General features: G+C 37.3%; 1 protein-coding gene and 1 long non-coding RNA gene across 3 annotated transcripts; one reads left to right on the top strand and one right to left on the bottom strand.

The window, feature by feature from the left end:
* Window positions 1-5,974: 5,974 nt before the first annotated feature.
* On the bottom strand, window positions 5,975-6,489 carry LOC121248651. The gene is made up of 3 exons (XR_005937491.1): window positions 6,479-6,489; window positions 6,409-6,413; window positions 5,975-6,171 (listed from the first exon to the last, which is right to left on the bottom strand). It is a non-coding gene; the product is annotated as an uncharacterized LOC121248651 (long non-coding RNA).
* A 6,039-nt stretch (window positions 6,490-12,528) lies between these two features.
* LOC121248650 lies at window positions 12,529-14,881 on the top strand. 2 transcript variants are annotated; one of them, XM_041147189.1, is made up of 4 exons: window positions 12,529-12,736; window positions 13,234-13,389; window positions 13,501-13,595; window positions 13,777-14,881. In XM_041147189.1, the coding sequence occupies exons 1-3, from the start codon at window positions 12,544-12,546 to the stop codon at window positions 13,521-13,523; spliced, it is 372 nt and encodes a 123-aa protein (XP_041003123.1). In that variant the 5' UTR covers window positions 12,529-12,543; the 3' UTR covers window positions 13,524-13,595; window positions 13,777-14,881. The 2 variants fall into 2 exon arrangements, with proteins under 2 accessions (XP_041003123.1, XP_041003122.1); XM_041147188.1 differs by lacking the exon at window positions 13,501-13,595 and having other exon boundaries at window positions 14,624-14,881.
* The last annotated feature ends 4,274 nt before the right edge of the window (window positions 14,882-19,155 follow it).

The following is a 19,155-nucleotide window of genomic DNA, read 5'->3' as shown; positions in this document are numbered from 1 at the left end:
GGCCTTAAGCCCGCTTCTGATTTCCTCGTGTGGGCTTGAGTATTTTAATTGTTGTTGGGTTGGGCTTAATATTTTAAAGATGAGTTTTACTTAAATAAATATATTAGTCATAGACTTATTTTATACGAAAGTGTTTAAAGAATCGAAAATATATTTTAAAGTATACTATTGAGCCTAATATTTTAGTTAATATTTCCTTGTCTATTTAGTAGGATTTTAATAAAATAATTATGTTATACTTTAAATATAAAAATTAAGGAATATGTTATGAGTTTTTTAATAATTATGTTAAGAAAGGAAACCTATTTTAAAAATTAGGATTTTTATGACTTATTTTAAACTGGCCCAAGTATTCTACTAAATTATAATATGTTATTAGTATTTAAGTAATTTAAATACCAGGATTTGTTGATTATGGTTTTAAACAAAAGATTTATTTAACTATCTTTTAGATTGTGAATTTAATTAAATAGGATATTAGTACATGTTATTCTTAGACAGATTTAGTGATAGTTAATATTGCGTATAGGTGACGAGCTACGAAGTGATATTCAAGAAGAAGCACAGCGAGGTAAATAATTTGATCACAAATTAGGATCATCACAGTTCAGCTTATATTTAAGTATGATTCAAGCCAGTTCATTGACAGTCATTATTTATGCACCACCCATGTCATATGCAAACATATCATCCAGCATAGCATATGATCATGTTATTCCGCATCATGTTCAAATTCAAAAATTATAATTATGTATGTATTATGTCATGCATCTCATGGGTATAAGATACGTAAGCTATCTTAAGTTCAAGTGCAAGATAAGATCAGATCAGTTAATAAGATGGCAATTCAGATGCATGGTACCAATGCAGTTCAGTTTCAGGGTGGATGTGCAAACCACGGACTCAAGCGTGGTCTACCATAATATGTCAAAATACTATCAGCGGCTCCCCTCATGGCTGTGGGACGTGGGGCCGGTGCACAAACTTGCACACAGGGTTAAGTGTGTTGGTCAGTTAGATCAGTCAGTTAAGTCAGATCAGTCAGTTAATTCAAATAAATCAGTCATGCATAGCATAAGCATCAGTATGAACAATCATGAATTTAAACTCTCAGGATGAAAACTTTTATGAAAACCTTATGTTTATTATGTTTACGTTGTGATGGATTTCTTGCTGAGTCTTTGACTCATTTTAGTTTATTTTCATGTTTTTAACCACCTAGGTGAGGATGATGAATACGAGCAGGCAAGCCAGGATTAGAAGGAGCAGTTTATTTAGTTTCAAACTTTCTAGAATAAAATTTACTTTTATGACATAAATTTATTCAGTTTATTCATTTAATGTTTTTTGGAATACATTTTATTAGACATTTTTCTACAAAATAAATCCTAAAGTTCATTTATTAAATATGAGATCTCTTTTCTGGTTTATTTTATGAAAAACACGTGACACTCCTAGCCTACGAAAAGGAGGTGTTACAGTCCAAGAGACAATACTCTTTGCCTAAATAGATACTCAACCCCATCCTTCATAGAAAGAGATGACAACCTCTATAGACAAACGCCCAAGAGACGAACTCATTTTTTATTTTTATTAACAATACGGAAATCGAAAAAGAAAGTAGTAAGATAGATGCGAAAAATGATGGATTACAGTTTGGCCCAACTCTGGTAGACTTCAGAATTTGTGACGGCCTGTGAATGCAACACAACTTGTCTCTTTTTATCTACAAAGGTCAGATCTGAAAGGTCCGGTGGTGGCGAGTCTGGTAATTTGGCACGTGTGTCTAGAAGAGTTACCGAAAGGGGTGGCGAGTGAGGACCACGCACAGATATGGAAGGCGCGTGAGAACCACACACGGTGATTTTTACAAAACCACCACTTGCCTTCGAATGATTTTTGACCTGTGAATCTGCTTGTATCGTGCGTGTCTCTCGGTAGTTGCTGGAAAACTGTAGATCTATCTTTTTTTACCTTAAAGAAAGCAAAATAAAATCAAGTAAAAGAAACCTTGTTAGACAAGGTGAGTGAATGGAAGAATGAGAGGGAGAAGGAAGAGGAAGCCAAGGGCTCCTCCCCCTCCAGCGAAAATCAGATCTGGAGCCCTTGGTTTTTTACGAGAGAGGGGGGGGGGGGGGGTTTTCTTATTCATATGATTCTTGACAACAATCATGCATTGGATATCTATTAATTGTTATCTTAAAAGTTGAGTTTTGCTACACACAAGTCAGAATATTAACACAATATTTATAGTGGGACCTATTATAACTTAAAAGAAAAAATACCAATCAATTTTTAGTATAATTAATGTGAAAAACTTCATGTGTTGGGTGTGCATGTAAAAAAATTAGGCTTATAAATAGTTCTTTTAATTCATGTCTAAGAATCACAAATATTTAGGTTTCATGTTTATAAGTAGAATTTCCAAAAAGAAAATAAAGGGAGAAGTTCTCTTAACCAAATTTTCTTTTTGGCCATAGATTTTTGCAAATAAATATGCATCACATATACCATGCACTCTGAAAACGACATGTTAATGAATATATTGTGAAAGCATGCAGCCAACAACCAGTGAGGTTTTAGTAGCTAATAAATGGATCATGTCGTTTAATTTTATGATCCAATTCCTATTATGAGGGACCCCTCGTTTACTGATGACACTTTTAAGTGGAGGAAAAGTATCCCTTGCATTAACGGCACTACAATAGGATTAAATTCAAATCCCAACTCTCGGAGGATACATGTGATCATGAAATCATCATTATCCATTGGTTTCCCTGCAACCCGATTTGAGAGAGTCAAGGATTTGACTTTGTGAAGATAGTCTTCCAATGAATAACCTTTAAAGAGTGACCGAAGCTCCCATTTCATTTGTTGTTCACAATCGCGTGTGTGACTGCCATACAATGTCTCCAAGACCTGCCACATATCATAAAAGGACTCACTGTTAATCACCAGTGATAAAGGAGCATCAGATAGAGATCAGATATTAAGCCATCCAATGATCAACTAATCAATACGCAGCCAACATGCTACTACTGGGTTGAGAGCCGACACACCATCTTCACCAAAGATGGTCGCTAGTGGACATTGAATTTCATTTTGGACGTAACCAAGAAGTCCACGACCACGTGTGAAATAAGGACTATCTACGCCTTTCATAGCAGATAGTTGGTTGCTGCTAATTTTATGGAGATATTGGGTAAGTGAGTTTTAGCAGGTAAAAATGTTAAGAATCAACTAGGTAGAACTCACTCTTGAAAACCAGCTTACAAGGGAAGCGTGTCTATGGGCTTATAAACTACCTACCAATCTCATACTTAGTCAATGTAGGATCGTAACAACCACCACGCTCCGCAACCGATGTCCACGCCGGTCTCGGCACTCACACGGGCTGGCTATGGGCTAGGTCTTTCCTAGCCCCAGATGAACACTGCTATACCGGCATCAGCCCCCGTGCCACACGATTGCAATTGTCGCAACATGGAAATGGTGTCTAGAAGCTTATAAACCACCAAACAATCACATACTTAGTCGATGTGGGATCGTAACAAAAACAGAGAGAGAAGCAATTTCATCTAATTGTTGGATGATAGGTCCCACTAAAGATTAATGCTTAAGTAAATGTTCTCTTCGAGTGAGAATGTACCACACTTAGATAATTTGCTTTCTGATAATCCATTGATAAATTCTGGGATGCTTAAATAAGCAAGGCCATGTACAAATTGCCGAAATAAAAGAGAAAATAGTAGCTAGCAACTGGAATACAAACACACATAAAAATAGAAAGCATAACTAATGGAAATAAACATGCAACAGAAAAACTACACACTGCGACGTAAAACTCTCAACTGCAAATGACCCAATCCACCCCGTGTAACCATCTCATTCTTCACGTGCCCATGACCTCGTCTATGCAACGGTCTTTTTTCTCTACATACGTCCAACCTCACTGCATGCCACATGCAACAGTCTTTCACGTCCAACCTCATTCCAAATATTTGAGATTTGGCTTAAGGCTCCTTGTTGATTGTCATGGTCTAACAATACCCCCTGGGAACATGTCCAATAGCTTTTTTGTGGGCTCTCATGTCGCCTCCTCTGCCGGCAGATGTTTCCAGTGCACCAAACTGTTTCTAGAATAGCCTGTGGTTCCACCACTACTACCCCTTCGTCAGTGAATGGTGGCAACTCCGTGCCGTGCACCTCCACATTTCCCCCGTTATTGGTGTATCATTTTAGTAGTGATACGTGAAACACTGGGTGAATGCGCGACCCTTCTGGTAATTGTAACTTGTATGCGATGGAGCCGATTTTCTCCAAAATTTTGTAGGGCCCATAGAAACGGCTAGCCAATTTCTGGTGGACTTGTTTGAAAACTGTTTGCTGGCGGTATGGGTGCAGCTTCAAAAGCACTATCTATCCAATTTCGAACGACACATCTCTTCTCTTTTGATCTGCTAATTGTTTCATCCTATTAACCAAGCGTGCTAAGTTGGCCTTAAGTTGTTAAAGCAGTTCATCTCGGTTTAGTAGTTGCTAATCAGCTTCATGCACTAGTGAGAGCCCCTCGTTGTACAATGGAATAGTGGGTGGCAATCAGCCATATAGCGCTTGAAAAAGGGTCATTCCCATGGAGATGTGGTAGATTGAATAGTACCAATATTCAGCCCAAGGTAAGTAGCAGCTCCATTTTCATGGCCACTGGTGGACAAAGCATCTGAGATATTGCTCGACGTAGCAATTGTCGACTTTCGTTTGGCCATCGGTCTGCGGGTGGTACGCGGAGTTGAGCTACAGTTTAGTGCCCGACATTTTGAAGAACTCTTGCCAGAATTTGCTCACAACGATTGGCTCTCGGTCACTAATGATGGACTTGGGCATTTCGTGCAGCTTAAGGACACCCTCCACAAACTTTTCTACCACACTCTTAGTCGTAAAGGGATGGGTTAGAGTAAGAAAGTGAGCTGACTTACTAAGCATGTCGACAACCACCATGATGGTATCCTTGCCCTGCGAGGTGGGTAATCGGTCAATGAAATCCAACGTGATGTCGTCCCACACTTGCCATGGAATAGGTAGCAGTTGTAGGAGCTCTGCTAGAGCCAAAGTTTCTACCTTTGTCTTCTGGCACACCATGCAACCTTTGATATATTCCTGGACCGATCTAAGCATCCCTAGCCAATAAAATTGTTTGACATATTTTTTGAATGTGCATAGTATGCCTGAGTGACCTTCCACCTTGGTGTCATGCATCTCATGCAGCAATTTGGCTCGTAAGGCATAATCGGTTGGTATAATGACCCTTTCCTTGTAACGAAGTAGGCCATTACGCCACACATAAGGGCCGTCGGGTTGGTCTGTGCCCACACGGCTCATGGACTGGATATACGGGTCCTCCTTTGCAGTTTGCTTAATTTTTTCCCATAAGTTAACCTGAGGAATTAAAATATGGTAAAGAATGGGACTACCTTGCTTATGTGAGAGAGCATCAGCTACAGAATTTTCACGACCCGAGCGGTAAGTGATCTCGTAGTCCTAGCCTAAGAGCTTGACTACCCATTTTTGTTGCTCCGGCGTGGCTATTCATTGCTCCAAAAAATACTTTAGGCTACGTTGATCAATCTAGATATAAAATTTTCGGCCTAGGAGATAAGACCGCCATAAGCGTATTGCTTCTACGATTGCCAACATCTCTTTGGCGTATGTAGACTAAGATTTCTTGGCCACCCCACGGGCCCAACTCATGAACGCCACTAGTTTGCCTTGTTGAGACAGCACCGCTCCATTTCCTTCCCCGGATGCATCGGTTTCGATAGTGAAGAAGTCGTTGAAGTTGGGCATTGCCAACGTTGGTGTGGTTGTCATGGCCTTTTTTATAGCAAGAAAGGCAACCTCTGCTTCATCGTGCCACCCGAATTAGCCTTTCTTAAGGAGATTGGTAAGGGCTCGAGCTAAAATGCCATAGTTTTGGACAAATTTCCTGTAATAGCATATCAACCCTAAAAAACCATGTAGCTTAGAAATGTTAGTAGGTCATGGCCATGCCACCATAGCTGCAATTTTGCTATCGTCTACTTTTACTCCTTGACTGGTGATAATGTGCCCTAAGTACTCCAACTCTTGTTGCCCAAAGGCACATTTGCTAGCCTTGACAAAGAACTATTGCTGCTTCAATATTGCCAGAGTCTGTTTTACATGCATCAAATGCTTGTCCCAAGTAGGACTATAAACTAATACTTCATTGAAGAAAACTAGTTTGAATTTTCTAAGATGAGGGCAGAATATAGAGTTCATGATGGCTTGAAATGTAGAAGAAGCATTAAAAAGGCCAAATGGCATAACCAAGTATTCATAATGTCCGTTATGAGTACGGAAAGCAGTTTTTGGGATATCCGAAGGACTTACTTGTACTTGATGGTACCCAACTCTCAAGTCTAGTTTGGCGAAGTAAAAAGCACCATAGAGCTCATCCAACATATCATCAACCGTGGGAATTGGAAATCAATCCTTAACGGTGGTAGCGTTGAGTGTGCGATAATCCTTGCAAAAATACCAATTTCCATCATTCTTCTTCACTAATAGTACGGGTGATGAGAAAGGGCTCGTGCTGGTTCGACTAAGGCCTAAATTCAACATATATTGGACCTGCTTCTCAATCCCCTCCTTTTTAAAGTATGCATATCGGTATGGTCGGACATTAATTGGCTCAGTTCCTTCTTTGAGGGAGATGCAGTAATCAACTTCTCTAGTGGGTGGTAGACTTGAAGGCTCCTTAAATAAATCCGAGAACTCTTGTAATATTTACTGCATGTCAGGATGTATATTTTCTTGTGGCTCCTTAGCATTGACCTATAGACATATTGCAAAAATTGCATGGCTTTGGCGAGCCTCTTTCGATAGCTCTTTGAGTGATGCTACTTGAATAGCTTCACCGTTAGCCCCTTGCAATCGCTTAATCTAGTTCTCCCAAAACAATTCCATGGTTAACTGCTTCTAGTCGCAAACCACGGAACCTAGCATCTTGAGCCATTGAATTCTCAGGACTAGATCCAGCCCTATAAGTGGAAGAGAATAAAGAGTTAAAGAGAAAGGAGTGCCTTGCAGGTCCACTCGTACCTCTTCGAACTGCCCCTGGCACTTAAGTTTCTCTCCATTGTCTATTCGCACGGTGAAAGCTTTGGCTGGCACCATTGGTAATCACAGCCCGTTGGCCAATCGTTCACTAATGAAATTGTGAGTTGACCCACTATCTATTAATACTATGACATCATGGGAACCAATCTTGGCAGCTACACACATAGTCTTGGGCATAGTCCATCCTGTTAACGCATGCAAAGTAATCTCTGGTTCGGGCAGCTCTTCATGGTTCTTCTCAGCTGGTGGTTCATCAGTGACGACGTCACAGATAATGTTGTCGATGCCATCTTGTCCTTCTAGCATCAGTATCTATGGCCCTTGACACCGGTGACTTGCAGTAAATTGGTCATTGCAATTAAAACATAAGCCTTGAGCTCGCCTCCGCTGCATTTCATCCCAAGCCAGTCGTCGAACAGGAGCTGCAGGTGTGGCTGGTGCTGCTCGATTTGCAGAAGGAAGAGCTAACAGGGCTCTCGCGTTTTTCAAAATTGGGATTTTTGTGCATTGATATGGTTGGGTTTCAGTGCTCTTTTTGCACTAAAATTGGTTTTGAGAATGTTGTTTTTGCATTGTTGGTGCTATTGTTGTGCTGTTTTTGCATGTGCAGTGCTATTGCCAAAACTATTTTTGCATGTCTAGTGCTATTCCACGGTGCTGTTTTTGCACTAAAATTGGTATTCAATGGTGTTATTTTTGCACATAAATTGGTATTGGTTTGCTTTTTTACACTGAAATTGCAACCGAGGGTATTGTTTTTGTATTGTTTGTGCTATTGTTGTGTTGTTTTTGCATGTGTAGTGCTATTGTCAAAACTGTTTTTATACTGAATTTGCTCTTTCACTGATAAGAAAGTTGGTAGCCAATCTAGTGAGCATGTTTTATAATTTAATTTCCCAAAGAGTATGTTTTATGATGATTTAAATGTCCTTTATCACCTTTATCTTTCTTTTCATTCTAGATTCCACCTCTGTTTGGTCCTTTATAGCATTTGGTACTGATCAAATTATTTCTCAAGAGGGTGCATGTCTACTCTAAGGTTGTGATGATGGCTATAATTTATATTTTGTGATAGTTTTCACAAAATACAACTGGGGTTCAAGGTTTTGCAGCCATTCGAGATTGGGCTCCTAGCTTACACGTATAAAAAAAAAAACCATTCTGACCTCCATGGAACACACATTTGATATGCAGCACCAGATGCGAATGCTCTTATTTAGCATGATGATTTTTGCTAATTTTGCATGTTGTTTGGATTTGCTTTGATTCTTTGTTGGATTTTGTAAATTAAATTTATTGGTGTTATGTTGTGATAGAGAAGTAATGTGGCTCAGTTTTCTTTGTTAGATTAACTCCCTCGGCTGTGATGATGACAAAACCTCGTGGGGATACAGAAAATTTAGTACATACCTCCTTGGCATGGTAATCCAAACGGCCAACATGTAGTTGCAACCATTCAATGGTGCCAAATTTCCTATATGTTACCATTCGATTCCTGAGCCGACTATCAAAATCACCCTTTCTATTTTTCTTGTTTGGTATAATTTTGGTTGTGTATCCCTCGACTATGATGATCACACAGTTGAATTAATAGTTTGGGTATGTTTAGGGGCTTCACAAGAGAAAATTGAGTGTCAAGAGTGAAAATGCTTACTGTTTGTCTATAAGCTTGAAGCAAAAGAAAAGATAACACTATCCAATGCATGGGTCAAGAAGTAGCACTAATAATATCTCACACTTAGCAAACTATCATCAATATGAATACTCAGTATGTTATTGTGGTATTAAAGCATCTCGACGAACTGCTCATACTAAGGATAATGAGAGGCGCCAATTTTTTAGTTGCATAAACTATGAGGTAATTTTACAAATTATTGATGGTCTATTTTTATGAATTATTGTGGTACCATCTCATTTACAAATTTTAATACTTGTCAACATCAGGTTGGGCAAGCTTGCGGGTTTTTCTGTTGGTATGATCCTGAAATACCAGCATATGGTCAAAAGACAATTCACCAATTAAAAATCAAACTTCATAAAATACAAGCCTTAATAGACATTCAAACCGTTAGATATCAAGTATAAATTGATTTAGAGAGGCGTAAAAGAAAACTTGAGAAAACGAGTTTGATTATTGTGATTTCGATGTCGTGATTATTTGTTTTGACAATTTATTTTAGAAAATTCTGAACAATTTTGTGTTGACCTGTAATAAATTTCGATGTCGTGATTATTTTTGTTATTTATTTATCGATTACAAATAAAATAATCTTTGAAAAGATGAATATTAATTATTTTTAAAATCGTAATAATTTTGTCACTATTCTTTTACCAAGATAAAAAAATCATCTTCGTGTTCAATAATTAAATTTATATAGAAGTTAATATTGTTTAACCTAAGAAAAAATAAAAGAGGTAGTAGTTAAGATTATAAATGAAATTGAGAAAAAAAATAATAATAAAGAAAAAATAAAGAAATAGTATTTTAATAGAATAAAGAATTTATGGAGAATGAGACGCAAGAAGTTTTTTAAAGATTAGTAAAATTTAAGATAAAATTTATTAAATGATGTATTTGAATTAAAATTTAGAAAATTTGATAGAGAATGAGATGTGAATGCTCGCGAGCTTCACCCACGAGAGAGAAATCTCAGAGGAAAAGCTTCTGCTCTGAAGCCGTTCGACCGAGAAGTCCTTTTCCTTTTGACAAGCATGAGTATTTTGCCCAGAAAAAAGTATGTCTACAAATCCCTTACACACATATTTTGCTCAGAAAATTATGTTTACAGATCCCTTACATACGTATTACATAGATCGGAGAGAGAGAGAGAGAGAGAGAGAGGTGATTACCTTCCTTTTTGGGCGCGCAAAATGCTGCTACCCCGAGAAGAAGCTCAGCGTCTGAATGAGAGGCAGTAGCATGGGAGGATGGGCGAATCAGTAGTGTGGGAGAAGCTTCTGTTTTATTTTTTAGGTTAACCTGGGGCTGGATTATGGGATCGAAGAAGCTGTGCGGGAGTAGGGGCGAATGAGAGATGCTCGGCTTCGTTTGAAAGCGTAACTCTTCTCAATTTATTTTAATTTATTATTATAATTTTTTTAAAATTTTAATATAAAATATAATAAATAATTTAATTTTTTTAAATTTTAAAATAATAATAATTTTAAAAAATAATATTTTAATAATATTTTATCATTTTAACTCAATTTAATTTAATTTAACTTAACGTTCAAACGCAACTGAATTTGTACAAGGAGAAGAAATTTTTGTTTTGACTTTTTTTTATTTTTTCTTTTAACTTATCCTCGTTGTCAATTCGTGCGATTTGTGCGTTGCAGGAGGCTTTCCTGTAGCACTATTATTATTACAATTGGACACGGAGCCAATTCATGTTTTAGTGAGATGATTTTATATAAAAATTAAAATTTAAAAATTAAATAAAATATTATTAAAATTGAATTATTTTAGAAATTAAATATTATTTTTTAATATTATTATTATTTTAAAATTTAAAAAAATTAATTATTTATTATATTTTATATAAAAATTTAAAAATATTGTAATGATAAAATGAAATAAAATATTTTTACTATCTAAATAGAACGTTAGAAAGTGATATATATAGATACACATAAGTGCGTATGTATATATGTGTATTTATATATATATATATATATATATATATATATATATATGTATGCCTTCGGATCCCTTTTGAAAAGGGTAGCAGTGCTCATAGATGCAGAAAATTGGACCGATCCTCGCTCCATTTGTTGTTCACCATTAAATAGCACTATATATATTCTTAGAGTAGTACTAATGGATCATTTAAAACTTACCGCTCACAAGGCCTCTTGACATGGCATCAACACAACATATAATTCTACATAGTTTATTAAAAAAAACACAAAAAAATATATTAAAACTAAAAAGGCATTCAAAACTAAAAAAAAAAAAACTAAAATTATAAGTTCCCTCTACTATTTTTGTGTTTACGTTTTTAATATTTTTAATAAACTACATGAAATCACATGATAATACCACGTTAAGAACATCATCTTAGCGATAAATTTGATATGATCAAGTAGCTAGCGTTACCCCAAAAAAAAGGACTGGTTTGGTTAAACAAAATCAAACTATTTCATTTCATATAATCATTATAATTTTTTCAAATTTCTACACAAAATATAATAAATAATTGAGAAAACCTGAAGACCAATCGGGCTAGTTTTAAGCAAATAACAGCACACGAATAAAGTTGTGACACGTAGCATTCTACTGAATGTATTGTGTGGAAGCCCTGCATCAGATTTGATCCCCCACTTTCCCTAATTCCTACCCATTTTGCAAATAGAACCTTCACCATTTTCGCACCCCATCCTCTCTCTGGTTTTCCTCCCCACCGTTTCCCACTTCGCAAACCCTCACCATTTCGCACCCACTCTCGCAACCTCCGTCGCACAGCCCTCTCGCAATCGAGTCGCACGGCCCTCACTCCTCAACGTCCCTCGATGCCACGACTTCTAGTTCTCATCATATTTCGGTTTTACATGGAAACATGACAATATTTCAGCAATGTTAGTCTGGAAACAAGACTATTTATTCATTAGCCATCAACCAAGATTAAGACTTAAAAAGATGAAAAGAAATCTTAAATATGGTGATCGTTGAGATCCGGATGTGTATTTCAAATATTTTGTCAAACACCTGGTCTGCCATGAACAATCAAAACATATAATGTAAGAGAAATACCTGCGCAACACCAAAGCCACGTTAGTTTGTGAATGCTATGGTGGGCGACGGACCAGTGGCGGTGGAACTACACTTGCATCGTGGGCGGGGAACTCGTGGGCCCACCCTTTTGACGTGGGGATGGATGGAATTGGTGGCGATTGCATAGTGGGTGATGGAAAACTCGTGGACGTGGTGGACTGGTGGAAGTTGCCTCTGGACATGGAGGTGAGTTCGGCGTTCTGGAAGTACACGGACTAGAAGTTTGAAGTTTGGAAGAGAAACAGATGAAGAAGCACAACCTATCCCATGCGCACGTGTCTGCCATTAGTTTTCTATATTTGCTGAGGTGTCAAGATATAAGTGGAGGGTTGTTATTCATCTATTATCAGACAGACCGCTTTTATAAAAATAATATTAAAAATTTATATTATAACAATATTTTATTTAACTTTTAATAAAATATCTTATCTCATCTCATCTAAACTGTATAACCAAACGACGGCTAGTATTATTTCGTGAGAAGAATAAAACACACGCAAGAAAACTTGTTGAGACAGTGAATGATATTGACCATCCAACATATATAACACTTTCTTTTGTCTTTACAAAAAAGCAGACAATGAAGCCAGCTTACGAGAAAGATTGCATGGTTTGGCATTACCAGCGTGTCCATGGCTCTCAAGTCCTGGGAAGTGACCAGGTTCAATGAATCTGCCGAACCACTCTCCCACCTTATTATAAATATATGGTCCTTCATGGGCAGAGAAAGAAAAGAAAGCCAACTCCTTTTTTTGGCTTTTGCTGCTACTTCTGCTGCTGTTTTCCGTCTTGGTTCAGCTTCATCTTCAATCTTTGAGCTAAATGGTATTTTCCCCCTTTTTTCTTTTATAAGCCGATGGAATTTTTAGTTTTCTAGTTTAAATATCTTGTTGTCGATGCACTTGTTTATTTTCTTCATGATGCATGCACTTGTTTATTTTCTTCATGATGCATATGTATAATCGTACGGGACTTGGTTGCTTGAGTTCAGCTTTTGTATTTTTAGAGGAAAGCTCTTTCAAGAGGGATTAAGCTTTACTGTAGATGGGGGCTTTGTTTTTCCCCAAAGCCCACAAAAAAACATATCATCATTACTGCATCTTTCATATCTCATGATGATATTCCCGCATCATAGACCGAAGAGCTTCAAGTACTCATTAATTTTCTCTGGATTGAGAGAAGCTATTGCTCATATCTTAACAAATCCAGATACTATAATCTTTTTTCTTTTGTTATTATTTTTGGATAATCTTTACCTTTAATGGTCGTACAATTGCGACCGGTAAATATTCTATTCATCCCACTTATTTGTACATGCATAGCTCAACAAGGTGTCTCTTTCCGACCATTGGATCGATCACTTTTTCAAGCACCTAATTGGGAGGGCACTATCAATGGTAGATATTGGGTGAAAAATGCTCATGTGGAGCCTAGGAAGGAGCTTAACGTTCCACTAGCAGCAACATTTGCTAAGCCTGGTATGTACTCTCTTCTTCATATTTGTAATCTAAGGAGCAGTATCAGGTTCATGTGTGATCGATGTGCAGAAACTGTTCTATATATGTTTTTGGTTTGTGTAATCTTTGCAGTGGTGGTTGAGGAGTTTTATTAAAGTATATTCGAGATGATTATGATAAGCTAAATAAGGATCTTGGAAGAAACTTAGCAAGAGATTGGAACAAAAGTAATACTACGTACAGTTGTAGAGTCCGCAAGTATCGTGTAGTCGCTTTGAAAAAAAGTGAGTCTACTATTAAAAAATTAATTTTTCTTTTATATGGGTCCCGTATTTATCATTTTTTTCAAAATATTTGTACGGCACTTACACATTCACAACTACAACTATCATTTTTCTTAAAACAAAAGCTCTTGAAAACCTAGGTGTTAATATTATAACTATAGCTTTCAGGTGTTTGTTTTGTCCCTTTCTTTGTGGATATTCTTACCGATATGCCAATTCCAAGTATGAATTTAGGCTTTTTTTTTGTAAGTTGATCTCAAAGAAATTATAGGTACACGGGTCGCGCACAGACAAAATGTAATTACGGTTTAATTTCATTGGCATGGCATGATATGTCACATCAGCACGGGAAATGGTCATTCGCTGGCTGTTGTGAGTCTGTGACATCCCATGAACTTCGTCTGTGCACGGGCTCGTACCCATATCAATATGGCTCCTCAGTTAATAATGAGTGATTGATATAACACAATAGGACATATTCCTATAGGCCTAAGCATCCACAACTAGATGCATCTAGGATCAAGATCTTACATCTCCCCAAATATCTTCCCACATTAAAATAACTGCCCAGTATAATTAGCCATTGCTCATTTTTGGAGAGCTTGCCTCTTACTCTGGAGAGTGTACCCTACTTTCAGGTCCTTGAGAGGAAAATAAATCCACCAAGGTCCCCTTCATTCTCTCCTCTCCATTGATCCCTTTGGTCTTCTTTATTTCCTGTCCCAATTGTTCTTTTCTTTTTTACGTTCCCTTTTTTTTTTCTTTCTTTATTGAGAAGTCACCGTTAGTGCCAACAGCCACCGGCACTCTGTCAAATGCCTTTGGGCCATTTTCTCATTCCGGTGCCTTTGACCCTGTTTGTCATTATATATGCTTTTGTCTATAATTCATACTGCCAGAATAATTGAGAAGGTTGTCGCAATGCCCTTGTCCCGCTGAATTAACATGGAACCTGCATCTGTTTTGTGCAGTGGAGCTAAGGGTGTCTCTTCGATTGAATCATGGTTAACTGTTTGCTGTCTTCTGTGGTTTAACGTAGACACTGCGAGTTTGAACTTAAACACGTCATGCCATATTGACTTCATGCATGTTCATGGATGCCGTTGAGGTGCTGGCACTATTGGTCAACAATGGACTATTGCTTTCCCACAAAAATGGGTACCGAGAATGCTGCCAATTGACGCCTCTTCGGTGGACTCTTAACAGTCTACTTGCTTGGATCAGTGGGGTAAAAGATCAATCCCTATTTGAAGGAAGGGCACATGGTGGCATTGGTAGCTTGTTGAAGTGGAATGGAATGTCAACTGCAGGTGGTAATTACCAAGAATATTCGAGCTTCCTCCAAGTCATGAACTTGCTGCTCAATAGTATCCCTTTTCACAGATATGTCTCAGATTACTCTCAAATGGGTATGAATCATGCCCCAGACCAACACTTCCATGGAAGGGTGAGAAAAAAGGAATGTGGTAGTGGGAGGGCACGTACAGAGGCTAAGGAGCATTTTAATTTTCACAAGGCTATCGAAAGGATCATTCGAACGATTTTAGTGCTCCCCATTGATAAATGATCATGAATGAAGCCATGTTATACCTTTCTTCTTGTACCGAACTAGGGTCAATGAGCAGCGGTACTGATGTCTCATCCATTTTACTGCTGCTTTATTCTGCCGCAATGTCCTTGGCGGAGATCCCATGTTCTGGTATTTACCATGAGAAGAGTTCCCCTTTGCAACTTCAAGTTTGTAAGCTCTTGTTGATCATGAATTGCAGCTGTAAACATGGTCCAAGAGTCTCTCGCTCCCTTTGTTCTGGTGTTTTCATAAAAAAACCAAGTAGTGGAAGGCAAACATGTACGTACGTCTATCCAAATCCTATAGCTTCTTTCTCAAGAATTTGCTCTGTAGTTAGCAGTTATATTAATGAACCAGCTTATTGCGAGTTTTCTTTCTTTCATGGCGAGAAAAGATTCCCAGTTGATTTCTAATGTATTTTCCTGTATCTTGTGCTTATTACTTCTTGGTTGCATGTCGTATGTTTCTCCAATTCAAACACAAGTTTTGCGCTCTCTCTCTCTCTCTCTCTCGACAATTTAAATGGATGGATGGATTTGGGAGATTTGGACTTGGGTCATTAGAATTTAAATCCTTTGTGTAGAGTACATATTCAAGTGCAAATTTCACGGCATCCTTACTTCTCCACATGTCAGTTATTTATATGCTAAAAATCATGAAATTTATTTAAAATTTGAATTTTAAAAGAAAACTAACAAAATGAGTGTTGTAAGTAAAACTGTAAGTACATGTATCACTACTTATGTGTTTATAGGGTTCCAAAACTTTTTGTCATAAAAAAAATAACTGTTCAATACAAAACTATCGGGGAGCCATAGCCATTGGAGTGAGTTTTTTTTTAAGTAAACAAGTATACTTTCATTTCAATCCACACAAACTCCTCATTATGTTCTATAGCTACTTTATTGCCCTCCCTATACCTATGCTGTAATTTCCAATCTGTTCTTTTTCTTAACACTTCTCAAATCCTCTATTAACTGACCATACCAAATTCAAACTTCATTTCTACTATTTACAGCCTCTATTACTGCTAAAGGCATCACCTTCAAAAACCACATTGGAGAAATTCAGTTCCATGTAAAATTCCACTGAACGCCACAATGCATTAATTTCAGCTAAGATTGGGTGACTGACTTTCATCTTGCTCATACACAAAGAGAGTAACATTTCTCCATCCCCATCCCTTATTGTAAATGAAAAAAGTTGGCTAGGACTAGGTGACTAAATGATAGAGTTTATTCTATCATTAGATTTGTATTTTTGGATGAATGTAAGATAATTATTAACTTTATCTATAACAAACATTGAGTTTATCTAGAAGTCTTAGAGGTTGTTTAGATAGGTTAGTTATGAGTAAATCACGTCTATAAGAATCTGCACTTATCCAGAACAAAAGATACAGCTGAAATCAAAAGCTGCAGTGAAGAGTTATCACGAAATGTCAACAACCCGTCAGGAGACATTCTCGCAGCAGACTTGATCCGTTAGCAGAGTTCTACCTCAACTGGGACTCTTTTCCCGACTCTATAATTAAAGGGGTTCGGTTTAATAATTGATTAAGGAGCTTTAACCAAGTAATATTGAGAGTATATTCTGAGTGCTTGAAAGTGAAAATTCACTTGAGAATTTTCATTATATATTTCATCTCTCCTTCAGTGTGATCGTGCTACAAAGTTTGGAGGATCATTGATTGATTTTCAGCCACTGGAGTTCTAGGAGAAAATGTAATATTTGAAGATTGCCAAAGGTTCTGGCTGCTACTCCAGTAGAAGACAAATGAGTCATTTGTCTGTTCAAGTAACAAAGTCAATACAAAGTTTTGTAATTGAGAATTTATTTGTAAATTGATTTTCAAATAATAAAATTGTTTTTTCTGGATTTAGTTACCCCGTAGGGTTTTACCTTTGAATAGTTTTTTAAAAGGTTTCCCTTCGTTACCAATCGTTGTCTTATGCAAAAGTATTTATCGACCTCAAGTATTTTGATTGTTTAAATAATTACAAGATTGAAAACTAACCAAGTTGTTCAAGTGAATTGCTACACAATCTTATGACTATACAGGGGTACATTGGAAATTTCACTTATAATAATGCATGCTCCCATTCTCATCCTTTTAGAATCAAAAGCTGCATCCCAGTTCACCTTTACTTCATTTGCTCCTGGACTTCTCCATCTAACACCAGCTCTCAAGGACCCTGCTGCTGAATGCCATTGGAGTGAAATGATCTGACTCTCTTCCTCCCAGTTTTCATATTGTAAATGTTACTTGGACTAATGATTTTGACCGAAATTGTAACCGAATGATTTTTTTTATATATATTTTAAATTTCTGTTTGAATAAGAATTAATGATTTTTCTAACTATTTTCCATCTCAAGAAAAATTCGAAAAGTGAAAAAAAAAAAAAAAAAACAAAAAAGGTCATTGGATCACATTTGGGTCAAAATTGTTAATCTGAGAGTAGCACTATCCTTCCCACATTCGTTTTCTTGTTAACTTACAACTTGGGTTTTCGCCATTTGCCCAATTTTACACCTCAACTAGATAGAGCGATCACGTGTCAACTTTTTTACTTGTGAAGCCAGTGGGGTGAATGTGCTGGAGGATAATCACCTTGGCTGCTCGGTGCGCGCTAAAGAGGTTCCCTTTCTCTAATGTTAAGGCCTTGTTTGGGACAGGAAGTATGTATTATCATGTATTCTAGATATTTCCTTTTCAAATACTATTCAAATACAAAATAATTTTTAATTTCAACTTTTCAATTTTTTCATTTAATCATTTCCTAATTATTATCCAAACACAAAACTCAATACAATTTTCCCAAACTTCCAAACAAAATAAAAAAATAATACAACTTTTTCAAATCTAAAAAAAATATATATATTTAAACAATTTTTTAATTTTACAATATTTTTATTAAACTTTTTTCTCTCTCATTTTCTAAAACTAAATAAAATATTTCTACTCAAATTATTTCATTATTATTCACAAGATATTTCACTATCATTAAAGATTTCTCATCTCAAAAAGTCTTTAATTATCAACGGGCAAAGAACTAAAATTCATAGGCTTGGCAAAGAACTAAGAGCATTGGCATTTCAAAATTTTATGAACTTGGCTTTAAAATCACTACATTGGATTAATCATATACTCAAATCTAAAACTTTGAGGTACAGGACATTCTAATTCATCTTCAAATTTGAAGACTTACTGTTTATGGCTATCGCTATTATTTTATGGGAGCTGCTACAGACACAAAGGGATCTCACAAAGGGATCTCACACACTGATGTGGCACACTATAAGTGTGCCATGTCTATCCACTTTTTTTTCTTCTTTTTTTTCTCCCTTCTCGTGCTTCTCCCCCTTCTTGTGCGTCTCCGCCGCCTTCACCCTCTCCGTTGCCGCCATAGTGGTTGGGGACCTCCTCAGGGCAGGCAGAAGCTGTCGTCGTCTCCCCTCCCCATAGCCGCCACGGGGAGGTAGAGGCAGAAAGGGAAAGGGGGAGGAAGGGAGGCGAGACGCACGGGAGAGACGCACCGGAGGAAAAAAAGAGAGAGACGTGGCACACTCACACAGTGTGCCACACCAGTGTGTGGAATCCCTTTGTGGGATCCCTTCGTGTCTAAAGTGTTTTCCTTATTTGATTAGCAAAAGCATATACTTTTCGCCCGTGATGTCGTTGCTTTCTCCTCCTTTCTCTTCCTCTGCCTTTCTTCCTCTCCCAACACCCCGAAATCTCCAAATCCCCTTTCTCTTCCTCTCCCTTTCTTCTCGATTCTATGATTCCTCTTTGTTTCTTCCCTTCGTTTCCTCTCCTTTTTTTTTCGCCAAGCTATCCATTCCCTTTGCCGTGAGTCACGGAATCATCTTCGTCCGTTTGAAATTGAACATCCACTGAAGTTCAAGTTCCTACGGGGCGTTTCAGGTGAAAG

This window comes from Juglans microcarpa x Juglans regia, chromosome 2D (assembly GCF_004785595.1).
Source record: "Juglans microcarpa x Juglans regia isolate MS1-56 chromosome 2D, Jm3101_v1.0, whole genome shotgun sequence".
NCBI classification, from domain to species: domain Eukaryota; kingdom Viridiplantae; phylum Streptophyta; class Magnoliopsida; order Fagales; family Juglandaceae; genus Juglans; species Juglans microcarpa x Juglans regia.
Note: the sequence above shows the minus strand (reverse complement) of the source record. Positions and strands in the feature narration are given on the sequence as shown.

What these genes read in the sequence shown, in the direction of transcription:
- LOC121248650 (XM_041147188.1), top strand. Translation starts at nt 12,544, where the DNA reads ATGGCTCTCAAGTCCTGGGAAGTGACCAGGTTCAATGAATCTGCCGAA. An exon ending in TTCAATCTTTGAGCTAAATG is followed by an intron (nt 12,737 to 13,233) that starts GTATTTTCCCCC and finishes GTACATGCATAG; the next exon opens with CTCAACAAGGTGTCTCTTTC. An exon ending in AGCAACATTTGCTAAGCCTG is followed by an intron (nt 13,390 to 14,623) that starts GTATGTACTCTC and finishes TGTTTTGTGCAG; the next exon opens with TGGAGCTAAGGGTGTCTCTT.